The sequence below is a fragment of the Eretmochelys imbricata genome, chromosome 4, assembly GCF_965152235.1.
Source record: "Eretmochelys imbricata isolate rEreImb1 chromosome 4, rEreImb1.hap1, whole genome shotgun sequence".
Classification (NCBI taxonomy): Eukaryota; Metazoa; Chordata; order Testudines; family Cheloniidae; genus Eretmochelys; species Eretmochelys imbricata.
Window position 1 is genome coordinate 66,506,354 of NC_135575.1, and position 17,542 is coordinate 66,523,895.

Sequence of the window (17,542 nt, forward strand, 5' to 3'; positions counted from 1 at the left end):
ACTGACTGTTTAAAAGAGATCATCTTATTTAAGATCAAAGAGCAATAGAGGTACAATCCTATGCCTTTTGAAATGTTTGGAAAAACTCCCAATTATTCCAGTGGTGCTCAGATCCCAGACAGAGAACCAGATCTTTGGTTAGTGTAAATGATGATATACGCTGGGGTGTTAAGATATTCAAAAGTTTAGGAAGCGGTGTTCTTCATTCCTTACATAGCTTGAGAATCTAGCTTTCTCAGTACTAATTGATTGTTGTCACAAAAACAACTGTATAGTTGTGACCTGCCCCCCTCCACTCCTTCATCTAACTTGGAGGAGATGTTTTGGAGCAGTTCAAGACAATCCTTACCCCAAGGACTGAGTGTTGCCTCTGTAGCTTCCTCCCATCCCAGCTGGCCAAGTGCGCAAAAAGCAGAGACTCATAATGGAACTCAGGTCTCCTTCCTGTTGGCACTGTAGTGTACTGACCACCATGCCAAACTGCTTGTGACTTGTTTTCAGAGATCAGCAAATATCAGCAGTTCTCAAACTATAATCCAGGCTGGTGGTCTGTGCTGGCTCGCTGGTCAAATGGTACATCTTCCTTTTTTCTGGCACATCAAATCACATTTGATGTCAGGCAAAATACAGTGAATACTTTACTGATACCTTTCCATGTAAGTAACTTTCATTGGGATATTATGTGATCATGAACAGGAGTAGAAATGGTCCATATAAGTGTAAATGGGAGGGGATTTGATCTACAAAGCAATCTCTATTAAGTTGTCAAGAGTGTAGAAAGAGTCTGAGAAGTTCTTCCCTTATTGCACTGTTTTTGAGAGTTCTTCTTTTAAAATGTATTTCCTGTCACATATTACTTGCTTAGAGCTAAATAGGATTACAGTTTACTAGAAAACTATCTATGCAATTGCTTCTTATGTTTCACTTTCTCTTCTTTAATTAAATATTGAATTTGCAAGGTGGGTTTGATGGCTCAGAGACTGCTGTCTGATTCCTGCTTAGTGCTAATTGTTGGGTTAGGAACCACTACTATGAGAGAAGCAAGTTTTTTAATCTTTGGAAACTATGTAGATTTTGAAAGCATTTGTCTGTGAAAAGAAGAAATAACCTGAGGGCAGGTTTAAATCAACAAAGCTCAAGATGATGGTACATGTTTTTGGGATAGCACAGAATCAATCAATCAGCACAAAAGGCTGCAGAGGAGATAATGCTTGTTGCAGCCTGCCACTACAGGCCTGTTATTGTAAATGCCTGACTAATTAATGAATGAAGAGAATGGTGAAACTTGCACAGAATATTGAGGGATAACTTCATTTAAATATTTTATTTATAAGAAGAACTTCAGACAGTCTTGAGAGCCACAATCGTTTTCACTGACAATGAGAGCTTTATTAGGTAACCTCCTGTCTTAAAAACAAACCCAAGTATCCACAAATGTATAGTGTAAAATTATATTATGCCTTTATTAGCAGATCACCTGTGTTAGGCAACTTATTTTGAGTCATTACCCAAGAGATTTCACTGTATCTTTTTCATATTGATCAAAGACTTGGTGCTCCATTTTACTTTTAAGGAACAGATGTATTATTGTTAATTTGTGTTTCAGTAGTGCCTGATGGCCCCAAATGAGATAAGAGTCCCGTTGTACTAGGTGTTGTACGTGTGCACACAGTCAGAGACAGTCTTAACTTACACTGGACTTATCAGTGGATCATAGAATCGTAGAATATCAGGGTTGGAAGGGACCTCAGGAGGTCATCTAGTCCAACCCCCTGCTCAAAGCAGGACCAATCCCCAATTAAATCATCCCAGCCAGGGCTTTGTCAAGCCTGACCTTAAAAACTTCTAAGGAAGGAGATTCTACCACCTCCCTAGGTAGCGCATTCCAGTGTTTCACCACCCTCCTAGTGAAAAAGTTTTTCCTAATATCCAACCTAAACCTCCCCCACTGCAACTTGAGACCATTACTCCTTGTCCTGTCCTCTTCTACCACTGAGAATAGTCTAGAACCATCCTCTCTGGAACCCCCTCTCAGGTAGTTGAAACCAGCTATCAAATCCCCCCTCATTCTTCTCTTCTGCAGACTAAACAATCTCAGTTCCCTGGGATTGTTTAGACACTTCAGAAAGCAAACAATCAACACACATTCCTGAAATTCCGTACAGTTTACCTCTGTAATCTTTCTAATATTGCTTTTGTATTACAGATGCAGTGTCAAACTTTCCACATACACAAGTGTAGGTATAATACCATTAACTTGTCAGAAGTAGTCTGGACAATTCCATGACAAGCTTAGATTGCCTTAATAGTTCACCTCAGCTTTGACCTATGTGGAATAAACTTTTCTGGGATGAAGTGGCGATTAGTTTTAATGCTGGCTGATCCCTGGAACTATTTAGATGCGGAGAGATATATGCTGCTTAGAAAAATCAATGGGGGGAAGTTGGTGAACCATAGTATCCAAAGGTTTATAAATGATGTGGTTGGTTTGTTTGCAGCATTTACTGAATTTTGAATCTGATTCTCTCTCCATTGAGATTAATACCACGTAGTACTTGTCATGCTATTATGTAGGTGTGAGTGTACTGTAAGTAAGACACACACTCATGCTCAGACCCCCACACACCCATATGCTAGGAGCAGCTTTGAGCAATAACTACATGATGAAGGTTTCAGAGTAACAGCCGTGTTAGTCTGTATTCACAAAAAGAAAAGGAGTACTTGTGGCACCTTAGAGGTGAGCTGTAGCTCACGAAAGCTAATGCTCAAATAAATTGGTTAGTCTCTAAGGTGCCACAAGTACTCCTTTTCTTTACATGATGAAGAAGCATGAACCACATAAATATTCTATACACTGATCAGTAATTTTAAAGTAACAAGATGACTTATGAATGCTTTTAGAAAGTAATACTGCCAAATGCTTGTCTAATTACTGCTGGTAGTACTATAATGAAACAATTCATGGTGTAATATACTATTCTTCTAAAATCTGCAGTAGAGAACAATGATGGGGAGTCCTATAAAACACACAATTATGAGAGCAGACAGTTAAAACAAAGTATGTATGCAGAATTAAGGGATTGGTTACAAGAAATAGTTATATTACAAGCAATACAATAAACAATGGATTCTTTGTTTTTAAACCTGGCTTTGGAATAAACAATCGATAATTCTTTACAGAAAATAGTTACCAGCTGTAAACTTAATTTACAGGCTATGTCTTAGAGTAAAAATAAAGGTTATAAATCCATTAAAAATTTTAAATATAGTATGGACTGAAGTCAAAATTTTTTAACTCTCATAGCCTATGGAGTCATCTTAATTGCATATAATAAGGTAGTGATTTAATTAAGGGGTTCTGGTTGAAGAGTCTGAAAATTAAGCTGTTGCTAGCATCCTCAAAATGGAAACGGTATTCTTATAGTGCAGGGGCATTTATGGCAAAGGATGCCACACGAATTATTTACTTATAAATATTCCACTCCTCTTTGCAGGAGTGGAATTTTGATTCCCTGTCTCTTCCAGTTTGATTACAAACATTTCAGTGTTCTGCTTTGCGTTAGGTAAGTTTATGAATCTTTTAGTGTTTTACTACAGCAGTATCAAACAAGAAAAAATATTACAATTGACTATAATTCCTAGTTCTTAAATGACAAAGCCAGGTTTAAAAACAAACTTCACAAATTGTCTTACCTATATTATGAACACCACCTTCAATTATTAAAACTGAAAAAAAAAATCCAGAAATGTAATTTACTTTCTACTAAATAGCCTTAAGATATTTGTTTGTTGGATTCTTTGCAGTTCTCTTAGCTTGGACAATGAAAATAGACTACTAGTCAGCTGATATGCTGCGATTGCTGCATATCTCCCTGACCACTATACTCTAATTATTTCTGTTGTATTTGCCTGTCTGTCATCTTATACTCAGATTTGGAGCAGAGACCATCTTTTTTTCTCTGTTTGTACAGTGCCTATTACAATGGGCCCTAATGTCTGATTGAAGCCTGTAAGCACTACTGCAGTACAAATAAATAATCATCTATGTAAATTAACTTCCAGTCAATTTCCTTTTTTGTTTTTTCATGCATCAGGACATTTGTGCATTGTTTGGATTGCAAAAGTGGCAAGAGAATGTTTTGTAACAATTCATATAGAACTTAACTTTTTTTTTAAAAATGGAAAGATACTGGATTGGTAAAAGCCTGGGTAGTTTTAGAACCATATACATTTGGAGCCAAATTTGTCCAGCAAGATCTCTTTCAGGAGAGAATGTTAGTTTCAAATATCATTTTCCTGGTTTTGGTTATGATCTAGAAAAATGTAATGTTTTAAAAGGTATACTGTATTAATTGTGTCCGATTTAAAGGGAAAAAAGTGATGATGTGAGGTATAATGTTCACAGAGATATAAGAGGTCCACAGTTGCTGCTCTCTAAAAATCAGAGAAGAGCATTGATATATTAAATAAAAGTCACCACTTGGGGGTGGTAACTGTGTTTGCAGACCTCTAGATTTAAAAGCAAAACAGTAGGGGACTGCAAACTCTGTGAATGATGGGATTGGTCAGGCTGGGCACACATAGATTGGAGTTGGGTGGCTTTTATCACTAGCTGACCTAGTTCCAGAAACCACTGATGCTGGTATAATATATCCAAACCAGCCACAGCCCTAACAGGATATCTGGAAATTAATGAAGATTTCAGTTTATAAATGTAGATCCATCATAATGTGAAATCCACTCTTAATCTGCCTCTGGTATCTTTGTCATCACACAGTGGTTGAAATTTAACAAATACACACTCACCCCTGACTGGCCAATTTTCATGGGGTGTATCCTAATTATAAAGCACGGTACTTACTAACTGGCATGTGCTTAAGGCCTTTCCTTCCTATCCCACCTAAGGATGATTAAATGTGGTTGGTTTTACCAGATTTGATGTCTATAGTTAATCTTATATTTGGAAGATCTTTCCATCTCAGTGCTTCCACAATTGAGAGATAACAAATTCGTTAGTCTCTAAGGTGCCACAAGTACTCCTTTTCTTTTTGCGAATACAGACTAACACGGCTGTTACTCTGAAACCTGTCATATCTGTGCTAGTTACAGCATGCACAAAGTAAATACATGAAATAAATCATAACAATCAAGGATTCTTCTGTTGTCACTTTTCTTTGTAAAAAGAACTTCTGCTCTAAATTACAGGCTAGCTTCTGTTATGCTGGATTGATTTTTGTGCTGGTCAGCTGGTGCAAAAGGGCCATAAAACTAGTGGCTTATTGAGCTGACGAGTCCCTTGGGAGGGGTTGTGCCAGCTCAGTGCTATCTTCCCACCCCCAACCTCCAGCATAGCGGATATGGGTGCAAAAGGGGAATGTTGCTGGTCTTTGACAATCTCCGTCTGGCACAATGACCATTTGTGGCTGCAGACAGTCGGTATAATATAGATGATCCCACGGCTGTGGTAAACTGCACTGGAGCCCCATACAGGGATAGGTCAGCACCAGGATTGTGGAGCCACAAAGCACTCCTTTGTGCCTTCTCTCCTCTAGTTTCATGAAATGTATATTGGATGCAAGTGAGAATCTAGTCCCATGTGTTCGGAGGATATACAAGGGACATTGCCACTCACAGTCTTAAATAATGCAGGAGAGTAGAACTGCTGACAGTCTCATTTTATAAACTCAGAAAGATGGGAGGCAGTGTTGATGGGAACTCTGCAGACCACCCTATCTACTTAGCTGTGGAGGTTAATCCCTATTCTAAGGGAATATTTTCCTTTTGATAGTAGCCTTTTAATACTGACTTAGGTACAGTACTCCAAAACCACCTATGGCTGCCTCTTCCTAGGGTAAAGTCAGAATTTGCTTGGTCCAGTTACTATAACAGGGGAATGCCAGCTCATCCAGGCCCAAATTCATTAGTCTAAAGCCTCAATTTCCCACTACTTTCCCATTCCCCCAAATCATGCAAGAAAGCATGAGTAAGAGCACCTGAATTCTGGTGCCCTGGGAGTGATAATCACAAGAGTGATAACGGGGAGATATCCTAAAACCTCTGCAACACTAGGGGTAACCACACCCACCATATAAAAACTTTTAATGAACCTATCTTCTCCTCCTTCTGCGCGCTATGACCAAGCATTATTTCTGTTGGCTGTGGAATATCGGAAAGTGCAGGGAGGGACTGTTGGAAGACAGTGAGCTCTGGAATGTTAGGACCTCATGTTATGAGCTCAGTTTCTTCTGATCTGCCATGAAACTTTCTGGAAGACATAAATGGGGTTTTTTTTGGCCCTGTCTTTGCAGAAGGCTGACCTTTCTTGTGACCAATGCCCTGTACACTAAGAATAGCTCTGTTTCAGCTGTTGGTGGTCAACAGTTGGTGTCATAAATGAAAGCTGTGTGGTTAAATCCAATACAAGCCATTGAAAGTGTAAATGTCTTTCAAAATATTGAACAAAGTTTAGCAATAAATTAAAGTTTGTTTTAATACCATTAGAATTATTCAGTTTCTTCCCCTGAAGTTTTAATAACTGTCTGACCTTGGCCCTTACAATTTCTGATCTTAAAAGAAATGAAAATATGCAGAAAGGAACAAACTTTACATTGCTGAGACATCTACAAGTCATAACAAATAGTGCATAATTATAACTGCCCAAAAAAGAGGGAATTGTCTGCATTCTGAGGTGGACTTTACTGACATTGTTAAACATTTCAGTGTTGTATCTATTATATACAGTAATAAAGTGGATCAAAATGTATATAAAGCTGTAATAAAAACTAGAGTACAGTACTTAATTTAGTAAATAAAAGTACACCCAGGGTAATTCATGAGATGCCTTTTTGTATCTTGTCTTCAAATATACAGACATGTTGTACATCTTTGAAAATAAACTTATTTTGTAGCTTACATAGCTGTTTACACAATTTGTATGCAATTACTTGTGTGTTTAATTGCATACAAAATACATGTAAATAGGGTTCTACAATGACAACCTATTCTTAAAATTGCGTCTGAGTTCCATGCTGGACTGGCTTAAAAAAAAAAAAAAAAGGGGGCAAACTATTTGCAGTTTTAAGTATTTTGTACCTGTTTTCCCAATGAGCATTGTTAAGTCATGTGAGTCTCAAATACTACCAAGGTAATAGCATACATTGCTTTAAATACCTGCCTTTAAGTTTTATGACAAGTGAAAAACCTTAAGGGGAAGGGAACGGATTCTATGCCAGCATATGTGCAAAAGATAACATCCATTTACATTAGGCCCCATTTATTTTTACCTAGCCAATCCAAATCAAGAATTGGCAGACTGCCCTCTTCTCTCTTGACCTGCCTGGATCCATGATCCAGTTGACTCCTCTGAAGAAGTGTGGCCTTATGTCTCTCATTGTATCCCTGTTCATCTTGTGTAGTCAAAATGTAGAACCATAAAATTTCTGTGATTCTTCAGTTGAAAAATTAGCTGTAGAATTAACAGCCTGTCACAGAATCTTCTGTGGACTGTGGAAATGAGGGTGGGAACTTTACTGGATTCTACATAAAATGGAGCTGGTGTTTTATAGCAGATTGTTATATTCTAATTCCAGCATCCATTTAGTCTGATACCTAAATTATGAATTCTATTGGATGTCAACCAATCAGGAACTGTCCTGCCAGCATTCAGACTGATTGAAATAGAAACCTATGAGCATTTGGGGAGGAAATTGAGAAGGGAATGATTTTTAAAGGACTTTTACTCTCCAGTGAGAGCAGCACAGGGCCCTGACTTGCAGATAAGTTTGTATTAGGTTAGTAGGAACTGCTGGCAAGTGGAAAAGGAGTACTTGTGGCACCTTAGAGACTAACCAATTTATTTGAGCATGAGCTTTCGTGAGCTACAGCTCACTTCATCAGATGCATACCGTGGAAACTGCAGAAGACATTATATACACACATATGTCTTCTGCAGTTTCCACGGTATGTATCCGATGAAGTGAGCTGTAGCTCACGAAAGCTCATGCTCAAATAAATTGGTTAGTCTCTAAGGTGCCACAAGTACTCCTTTTCTTTTTGCGAATACAGACTAACACGGCTGTTACTCTGAAATGCTGGCAAGTGGTGAAAACAGGAAGTACAAGAATGTATAAGGCTGTAAAAAAGAAAATGGTTTGAGACTATAGATTTTATTCTACTAATAATTTTTCTGGAGTAACAGCAGCTACTCATCGAGAAATATCAACTTGTAATAAATGTCCATATGTTTTCTTTTACATGGCTATTGATTTTATTATAATTATTCTTTTACAGCTGGGCTATTGTTAGCTGTTAAGGTCTGTTGTGATCTCTGAGGAGAACTGTTTTGCAGACTAGCAGCAAGAGAAATGCTCAAAGTGAGCCTGACACGGGCCTCTCTGATCCTGAGGTGGATGAAAACATTTTGAAGCATCTGCATTAAATTCTAAATACGTCACTTGTAGACATTGAGTAATTTATCACATTTTAATTAGATACATTTATTGTTGTGTACTCAGAAAAGTAGTGAAATATATTTAGATATGCTTCTCCAGTAGTCCCAGCAATTCCCATGCCTAATTGTTTATTTGTGGGATGATGGAATTTTGCTATACGCCTATAAAATGTTCGCTATACAGTTTAAATAACGAGTGTTGAAAAAAATTGTCTCATTGAAACCCAATACTGTTATGACTCTCAAATACTATGGTAATAGACACTATAAAACAGATTAATCACCAAAGTAAAGTATTTAGCGACTCTGTTAAAGCTATTAATTTTAAGCTTACAATGACAGTTGTATGACAGTTGTATGTTAAAATAGAGTGGGTAGCTCTAATGACAGTTGTATGTTAAAATAGAGTGGGTAGCTTTGTTTTGATTTGCATATCATTCTACCTGCATGTCAAGCTATTCTGCTTGTAACATACAAGAATCTGTGCACTCTCACATGCTTCAAGAACAGCGCCAGGGAGTGTTTCATATGCTCTTGTGGCACTTCCACTATGTGTAAACTTCACAAAGAGAATTTCAGCACTCTGGCTTGATGGTAGGTTGCTCAGAAGAGAAACTGGCACTTTCACATAGTTGCAGCCTACCTCATTAATTTGAAGGAACAATATATTTTTTCTGTTGGGGGCGGGGTCTGAGGCATATTTAAAACTAATATTTTTAGGGAGTAGGAAATTACATTTTCGTCTTGTCAGTTTAAACAACATCCTGTCTTTTTAAGGACTAACTCCACGTACACTGAAAACCAAGGAGAAGCTGAGATTTGGAGCTACCTCCAGTTGCTCCAACACTCTAAACAGAATCCTTTACATTGGCCACAAAAGCATTTCATTAAACTGGGAGTATATGGAATCAGGCCTCAAGACCCTAATTTGTTTACTTTTACAGCTCCTTCTATTGTAAAGACCTGTATTTAGAAACTGACTAGGTTTAGTAAATTTTCCCTGTGAAGCCACAGACTTCTTAAGCAGTCAGTTCTACCTAAACTAGCTTGTAAATTACAAGAACGGTGTTAGTTCACTTTAGGCCCCAAAATTAGGTTTTGTAAAAAAATAAGCTTTTAAATAAATTTTCATTTGCTTAATTTTCAAAAAATTAGAAATAAACGTTACTCTATAGTATTTGCAACTTAAAAGGTGCAAACTTGTGTTAGTGTTTGAAAATCTGCAACTTTAAAATTTTTAAATATTTATAATAACAGTGTTTACATCACATAACACAGTAGTGAAGAACATAAATTGCATTTGGAAAGCAAATCCATTGAATGGTTCTACATTGCTGAAATTATTATGTATAATTAACAAGTATTAATTGTTAAGCATCTGTGGTATGCTCAATGTTATGGTAAACACAAATAACATCAGTCCTTGCTGTAAGGACCTCATAGTTTAAAAGTCAGGCTCCTATAAGACAAAATTCATTAGGGGACCCAAAGAAAATTAAAACATTACACTGTTTTTCTTTCTCTGTTCTTCTCTTACATAATGGGGATGTAAAGAGGACATTTGGCTGATGCTGATTACCATAGAGACAAGTGACTAGAGTGGCCTTGCCAAAGAAATTTCAACCAAAACTTAAAAAGTATTTAGGCATCAAACTCCTATTGAAATCAATAGGAATCAGGCGCTTAACAGTCCCCTGTGAGCCTAAGTTTCTGCTGGTCAGCATTCACAAAGCTGCCTGAAGTCCTGATGCCACCATCCCCAGCTACCAAGCAGCTCAGTGTTCTAGTTCAAGCTGAAACTTTGGAGGCCCAGAAGCAGGATTCTCAAACTGGGCAGGGGAATGCCTATCTTGTTAACAGGGCAAAATCCATGCCTAAAACTGGTCAGACCTTAAAGCAAGCAGCCTGGATACAGGCCACAAACGTAGCACACCACCAACCCAAACAGCCGCCAATAGCTCAGGAAAGTGTAGTGCAAGTGTAAGAGAGATCTCAACCATGAGCACAAGACAGATTCGGCTACTAGAGCATAGGCTACTTAAGTAGCAGACCTGGTTTAGGAGAAGGTTTATAGATGAAGATTCCAAGCAGAGAGAGGTGCCTACCTCTGGCCTGTCAGCCAGGTGCACCAGACCAGCTGCTTAAACACCTAAATCCCTCTCCCTGGCATTTCACTCTGTCATAAATATAAAGGGAAGGGTAAACCCCTTTGAAATCCCTCCTGGCCAGGGGAAAGCTCCTCTCACCTGTAAAGGGTTAAGAAGCTAAAGGTAACCTCGCTGGCACCTGACCAAAATGACCAATGAGGAGACAAGATACTTTCAAAAGCTGGGAGGAGGGAGAGAAACAAAGGGTCTGTGTCTGTGTCTGTCTGCATGCTGGTCTTTGCCAGGGATAGACCAGGAATGGAGTCTTAGAACTTTTAGTAAGTAATCTAGCTAGGTATGTGTTAGATTATGATTTCTTTAAATGGCTGAGAAAAGAATTGTGCTGAATAGAATAACTATTTCTGTCTGTGTATCTTTTTTGTAACTTAAGGTTTTGCCTAGAGGGGTTCTCTATGTTTTTGAATCTAATTACCCTGTAAGATATCTACCATCCTGATTTTACAGGGGGGATTTCTTTATTTCTATTTACTACTATTTTTATTAAAAGTCTTCTTGTAAAAAACTGAATGCTTTTTCATTGTTCTCAGATCCAAGGGTTTGGGTCTGTGGTCACCTATGCAAATTGGTGAGGCTTTTTATCCAACATTTCCCAGGAAAGGGGGTTGCAAGTGTTGGGAGGATTGTTCATTGTTCTTAAGATCCAAGGGTCTGGGTCTGTAGTCACCTAGGCAAATTGGTGAGGCTTTTTACCAAACCTTTTCCAGGAAGTGGGGTGCAAGGTTTTGGGAAGTATTTTGGGGGGAAGGATGCGTCCAAACAGCTCTTCCCCAGTAACCAGTATTAGTTTGGTGGTGGTAGCGGCCAGTCCAAGGACAACGGGGGAAATATTTTGTACCTTGGGGAAGTTTTGACCTAAGCTGGGTAAGATAAGCTTAGGAGGTTTTTCATGCAGGTCCCCACATCTGTACCCTAGAGTTCAGAGTGGGGGAGGAACCTTGACACACTCCTGCCTAGTTTATGCAACTCCCTAGTCAACGTACTAGCTTCTGAAGATCCCTTTCTTGTGACCAAAAAGAAAAGGAGTACTTGTGGCACCTTAGAGACTAACCAATTTATTTGAGCATAAGCTTTCGTGATCTACAGCTCACTTCATCGGATGCATGAAAGCTCACGAAAGCTTATGCTCAAATAAATTGGTTAGTCTCTAAGGTACCACAAGTACTCCTTTTCTTTTTGCGAATACAGACTAACATGGCTGCTACTCTGAAACCTTTCTTGTGACCAACTCTTCCCACACATTGTATGGGGAGCCTAGGCTTCTAATCTGGGGCTGAGGATTCCACTTGGTGTCAGGTGGAGCAACACCTCAATACCACTGAGGATGTGGGCTGAGGTTATTGTGGTGAATTGGGAAAAACCATGAGGATTTGGTTTAGATAATAGTGGGCCCCTGCTGAAGATATTTGTCCATTTGTTAGCAAAGTTTGCAATTTGGGGGTCTTGTTAGATTCCTAGCTGCTTTTAGATGATGACAGCAGCAGCATGTACCTCTGGCTCCTATTAGGAAGTCCAACCATTCCTCTGTGACCTGCCTTCTATAATCCATGGAGCTAATCTTATACAATAGTTCTGTGGTATACTGGAAGGGTTCATGCACTGGTGTGTGAATAGTCACAGATTGAAATCCCTGGCAGTTCTCTTGAATAAGTAATCAACATTCTTTGGCCTTTAAGCTTTTAATCATTAGGATACTTTACTGAGAAATGTGGTGCATTCTCTATCAGTTGAAGTCTTTAAATCATGACTTTCTAAACAATATGCTATCATCAGAAATTATGGCTTGATGCAGATATTTCTGAATTAAATTCTAAATCCTGTTAAATGTAAAACAAACTAGATGATCATAATAGTCCCTCCCAGCCTTGACAATCTATAGTTTTGCCATGGTTAAAATGGATTATTGCAATGTCCTCCACATTTGGCCACAACTTAAATCCATCCATGAAATGAATATGGTGCAGAGTCTGACAATATACTTCTGTAGCTGGTTATGCCACATTACAATCTCCTGAATAGGTATCTGCACCTTTCACCTGTTGGTTTACCAAGTTAAGGGGGTGATTTTGCTGGACAAACCCTTAGTCCTGCCTTTGCCAGAGATGGCCTCTCGCCCCATGGGGATCCTCATGGGGAGACTGGTGGCTCCTAGTAGGGGCACTAGGCTTTGAAGCGTGCTTCGCATCTCGTTGCCCAGAGTGGCCGCACGCACGGCTTCCCTGCCGGTGCGTGTGTCCTGTGGGAGGGAGGTGGTGTCCAGGTGTGACGGGTCAGGGCTCGGCTGACAGCAGTACCCAAGAGCGAGGGGGCTGAGCTGGGTGGGCCCAGTACGGGAGCCGGGGGTACTCGGGTGCGGGGGGGCTGGACAGCTGTATGGTGACCCGGGCCCCGAGACCCCCTAACAATAGCGGGCGGCGCCCGGCAGGGAGGTGTCGGCCGAGCGCTGAGCCCAGCCGGGCCGGGCCAGGCCGGGCCGGGGGGGGCGGGAGCTGGGCGCGGCCCCTCCCCGAGCGCTGCTGCTGCTGCTGCCGCCGCTGGCCGCTCCCCGCCGGTGTGGCTCGCTCCTCACCATGGTTGCAGCAGCACAAAGCCGCCAGCGCAGGAGGCCGCTCCCCCCTTGAGAGCCCGGCCCCGCCCGCGCCGAGCCAGCCACCTCCCCGCGCCCAGCCGGGAGCGCAGCCCCGTAGCCCCCGGCAGCCCGGATGGGAGGCGCCGGCGGGGATGCAGCAGCCACGGAGCGGGACGGCGGAGCCCAGTAGAGCAGGAGCCGGGAGCCGCCGCCGCCAGGCGCCAGGACAGTGGGAGCCCCCGGGCCGCTCTCCCCGCTGCCGGCCGGGCTTGGCCGGGCGGCGGCGCTGCTGAGTCCCGGCGTTTCACCCCCAGCGGCCGCGAGCCGGGCCGGAGCAGCGAGAGGCCGCGCCCGCCGCGCAGCGACAGGAGCCGGGACCCCGCCGGGACCGAGCCCGGCTTCCCACCGCCGCGCGCCTTACGGGGCCGGGGCTCGGCGCAGCTTCCGAGCCCGCTCCTCACCCAGCGGGAGCCGCGGCCGGAGCCCAGACAGGAGGCGGTGGGGCCGGGGCGCTGCAGTCCGGGGCAGAGAAGGGGCGAGATGGCGTCGTACGTGGATAACAGCTTCCGCCAGGCGGTGATGAAGAACCCGGCGGAGAGGAGCCCCCAGGTACCCCCTTGCTGCTCCCACCCCCTTGTTCCTCCCTCCCAGCGGCCCGGAGAGGAGCCCCCGGTACCCCCAGTCCGCCCCTGCTCTCGCTCTCCCGCGTACTGCCCCAGAGGGGAGCCCCCAGGTATCTACTCACCGCTGCCGCGGAGAAGAGCCCCTACATCCTTTGTTTATCCTCTCCCCTTTCAAGAGGAGCCTAATCTCCGGTACCTACCCCCATTTCCCCCCCCTGGATAGGAGCCCCGAGGTACAGGCAGGTACGACCTGATCTGTGCCCCCTAGGTACTGCACACAGGGGCAACAGGTACCTATTTCCCTATACGTGCTTCCAGGTATGCGGTTTTCCTTACTCACCCTCCGCTCACCCCGACCAGAGCCCCCAGATAACGAATCCTCCGTTCGCCAACATTTCCCATAGCTACTTCTTGTTTCTCACACACCGCACGCACATCTCATCTGTTTCTAGTACTCCTTTCTCTTTCTGTACATACGCACACTAACTAATCTGTTTTCAGACATCTCTAACCCCCTTTCCCACTCACGGGATGGAGGAACAGTCCTATTCATTCACAACCAGCACTAGTCTTAGGATTTCTCTCCTTCTCTTCTCCCCCCCCACCCCCCGCCAGTAGTGTTGTTATTTGTTGGGGTCTTACATCCCCTTAATCTGTCCTTCCATTCCCACCACCTCTATCTTTGCCTAAAATTGGGCAGAGAACCCATCTGTGTGGTCAGACAGCAGCAGAGGAGAAGGGGGAGGGCACCTCTTTGGCTGTGAGTTTCATAAATCCTGAAAGCTGACTCTGTGGGAAACACTCAGATTTAGTAACTGCTGCTATGTTTTCCTCTTTTCCTTTTGAAAAGTATTCGTTTTAAAAGAAAACACTATTGTGTTAACAGAAACTTTTAATACCATAGTGTGCATAGGAGTGCATGATACAACATATTTACTGTTATACAAACTTTACTCAGCCAAAATATAGATGTATAGGATTGCTAGCTCATGGAAAGAGAAGAAAATGTTTTGAATACATTTTTTTTATATTGCACAACTGAGTGGCCTTTTATATTGTTGGCCATTAATTAACTGAGGTTATATATCTGTTCCCAATACAACATAAGTACAGTAGTTGAATGCTGGAATTGAATTAACTTTGTACATCTATAGCTCATTACAGCATTACTGGCCCATACATTTATAAGAGAGGTGAGTGTGGTATTTTTGGCAAATCTCTGCCTCCCAAAAATAGGGTGAAATTCTTGCACAGTAGTATGGGAGAAAGATTTTTGAAATACTTGAATCAGGCTTTACTTGGGGATGCGGTTATGTGTGTGTGTATGTGTGGGATAAATAAAAATTGATGCGGTCATTTGCTCCTGCAGGATTGAAAGCACACAGAGCTTTATAAACATTAGAGACAGAAGGGGAAGAAAATGTGTAAAAATGTTTTGACTGTTAGTTGTTTTTTTTGAGTCACGTTAAGGTGAGTGAGTTCTTTTTGCTTTGGAGTGGTGATTGGATGTTTTTGCTGCCAACCATCTAAACACAAATAAGCTTTATTCTGATCCCTGTGTCAAGCTGTAGTTCAGTAGCTAATGATTCAAGGAGTTACTTTGCTTATTAGTTGCAGTGCCATCTGTCCTGTTTTCTAAAGATTTGTCCTGTTTCTCTAAGAACTCTGTGTGTCCTGTTTCTCTAAGAACTCTGTGTGTCCTGTTTCTCTAAGAACTCTGTGTGTCCTGATCTTAGTGAGGGGCTTTATTTTTAATTACCATGGTTACTTATGATTTTGCGCATGTGTATGTATATCATAGTTAGAAAAGGTGGTCCTGATTATATGAAAAAACGTAATCTTCTCTATTTCATTCTAGAGCAAAGTCCTTTTATTATGATGAAACTAAAGTTGTGTTCCTGTGTCCTTGCTTGACCTTTCCAAATGTCTGTTACAGTACTTGTCTTAAATGTTGGCACCAGTATGAAAGCCTCTAGGTATCAGAGTAGCACAGTTACTGAAAAGTTAGATTTGGAGACAGAGTGCTATTTCAGAAGGATACTATTTGTTAACGTAGCAAGATCCCTTGTTCTGTAAGAAGCTTAAATTCCAGTAATGGGAGTCAGACAGGGATGTCAGAGATCTTGGGAGAAGATTATAAAAAGACTGTCAGTTGGTCAGCCGCAGGGATATTGGCAGTTGCTCAGAAATCAGTCAGGTAGTGGGCCTTCAAACCAGCCTGTGAGAGACAAAACTTCCACTGTGACAGTTGTATATCTGTGCCAAATAAAGTGAACTGTTAAACTTTCCTGTGTCCCTGCCAATCTGTTTAAAAAAAGAAAAGGGGGGAGGGGGGGGAAGAAATGACGCAGTGAAGACACTAGCATGAATGCAGGGGGTAGAGCCAGTGTGAAGAACACTGTGTAGAAAGCTAAATCCAGAACACCATGATTGTATTAACACTGCAAAACTTCAAGTATCAGTACACCAAAAGCCTGCTGTACCAGTCTACACAGAAAGAAACCCTAAATCCATTAGGCTCTGACTGGCCAAAAGAGTCAACAAATAAGATCAGATCTATGGGAAACATGCTGTGTTGGCAGTGCTGGAAGTCTTTGAGGCTGGTGATTAAATGTGCTGCTTATTGCTTCTGGGGAGAAGGCTCAAAAGAGGAAAATTCCTTTATACTTTTTAGAATGTTTAATGTATTTTTTTTTTTGAGATTTAGATATTTAAACTCATTATCTTTAACAGTAGTTGTGAGTCAAAGACTTGTATTTTGAAAATATACACCTTCATTTTCATCTGTGTTTTTCTGAATTGAGTGGATTGAGGGTTTTTTTTTTAAAATTTAAATTTTTTTTTTTTCCTTTCTGAGAAGGATTTACTTCAGTTTAATCTTAGGGCAGACTATGTGGCGATGAGTAAGTTTCTTTCTTGAATTCTGTACTTTGCAGTTAAAAAGCAAAACTTTAAAAAGCAGTGTTTTTACCAAGCCATAAAGGCCTTGGTCTTCTGCTTTTTGTCTTCCCTAAATAATAACCCAGATTTTTCCAGAAAGGTAGTCATTTCATTTTGTTTTGAGGACTCTTCAGATATCCTTAAGTGATATGATTCTGACTGTAATGAAAAAGGGTTGGGAGGAGAATGTATACTCTTTCATATTGACAGAAATGTGCATGGAAGAGAATGTGCATAGTCAAGGAAGCATCTATTGGTCATATTTCTTTGTTCCCGTCACTGCTTATTGAATATATTTGTGTTTTAACAAGCACTTTCTCTATATGACCAACTTCTCCTCCTTATTCTGTGACATCTGTAATTCTGCATTTGACATTAGTGTTTTGCCTTCAATTATGGTGATGTAAATTTACTGTTATGACTTCATTGTGAGTTGAAATGAGAACAGAAGACTGCCCTTGTTTGAACACACAGCTTTGAGAACTATTAAATATGATTAAATTATGAAGGGCGGGGAGTCAGTGAAATCTTAGAACCTTTTCTCAGTGCAGAAGTCCTTTTCTAATTTGGACAGATTTTAAAAGGTCCTCTCAGAGCATTGCTCCAGAGGTTATTGCAGAAAAATCTTTGACTTATGTTGTGCGGGAGTGTCCTTGTTTACACAGTGGGTATTCAAAGCCTATCTAAATTATTCTAGTCAATGGAGTGCTGTATCCTAGTTCACAAAGAATTTTAGGGCATGGCTACAGTTGCAGATGTAGAGCACTTTGAGTTAAACCTGCCTTTGGAGAACGCA

General features: G+C 41.2%; 1 protein-coding gene across 2 annotated transcripts in view; it reads left to right on the forward strand.

Moving 5' to 3' along the window:
- The first annotated feature begins 13,619 nt into the window (after positions 1–13,619).
- Positions 13,620–17,542, forward strand: part of RAPGEF2 (Rap guanine nucleotide exchange factor 2) — a 293,855-nt gene continuing 289,932 nt past the window's right edge. For both annotated transcript variants that reach the window (XM_077814491.1, XM_077814492.1), the window contains exon 1: positions 13,620–13,792. In XM_077814491.1, coding sequence (XP_077670617.1) covers positions 13,724–13,792 — 69 coding nt within the window. In that variant the 5' untranslated portion in view covers positions 13,620–13,723. The remainder of the gene's footprint in view (positions 13,793–17,542) is intronic.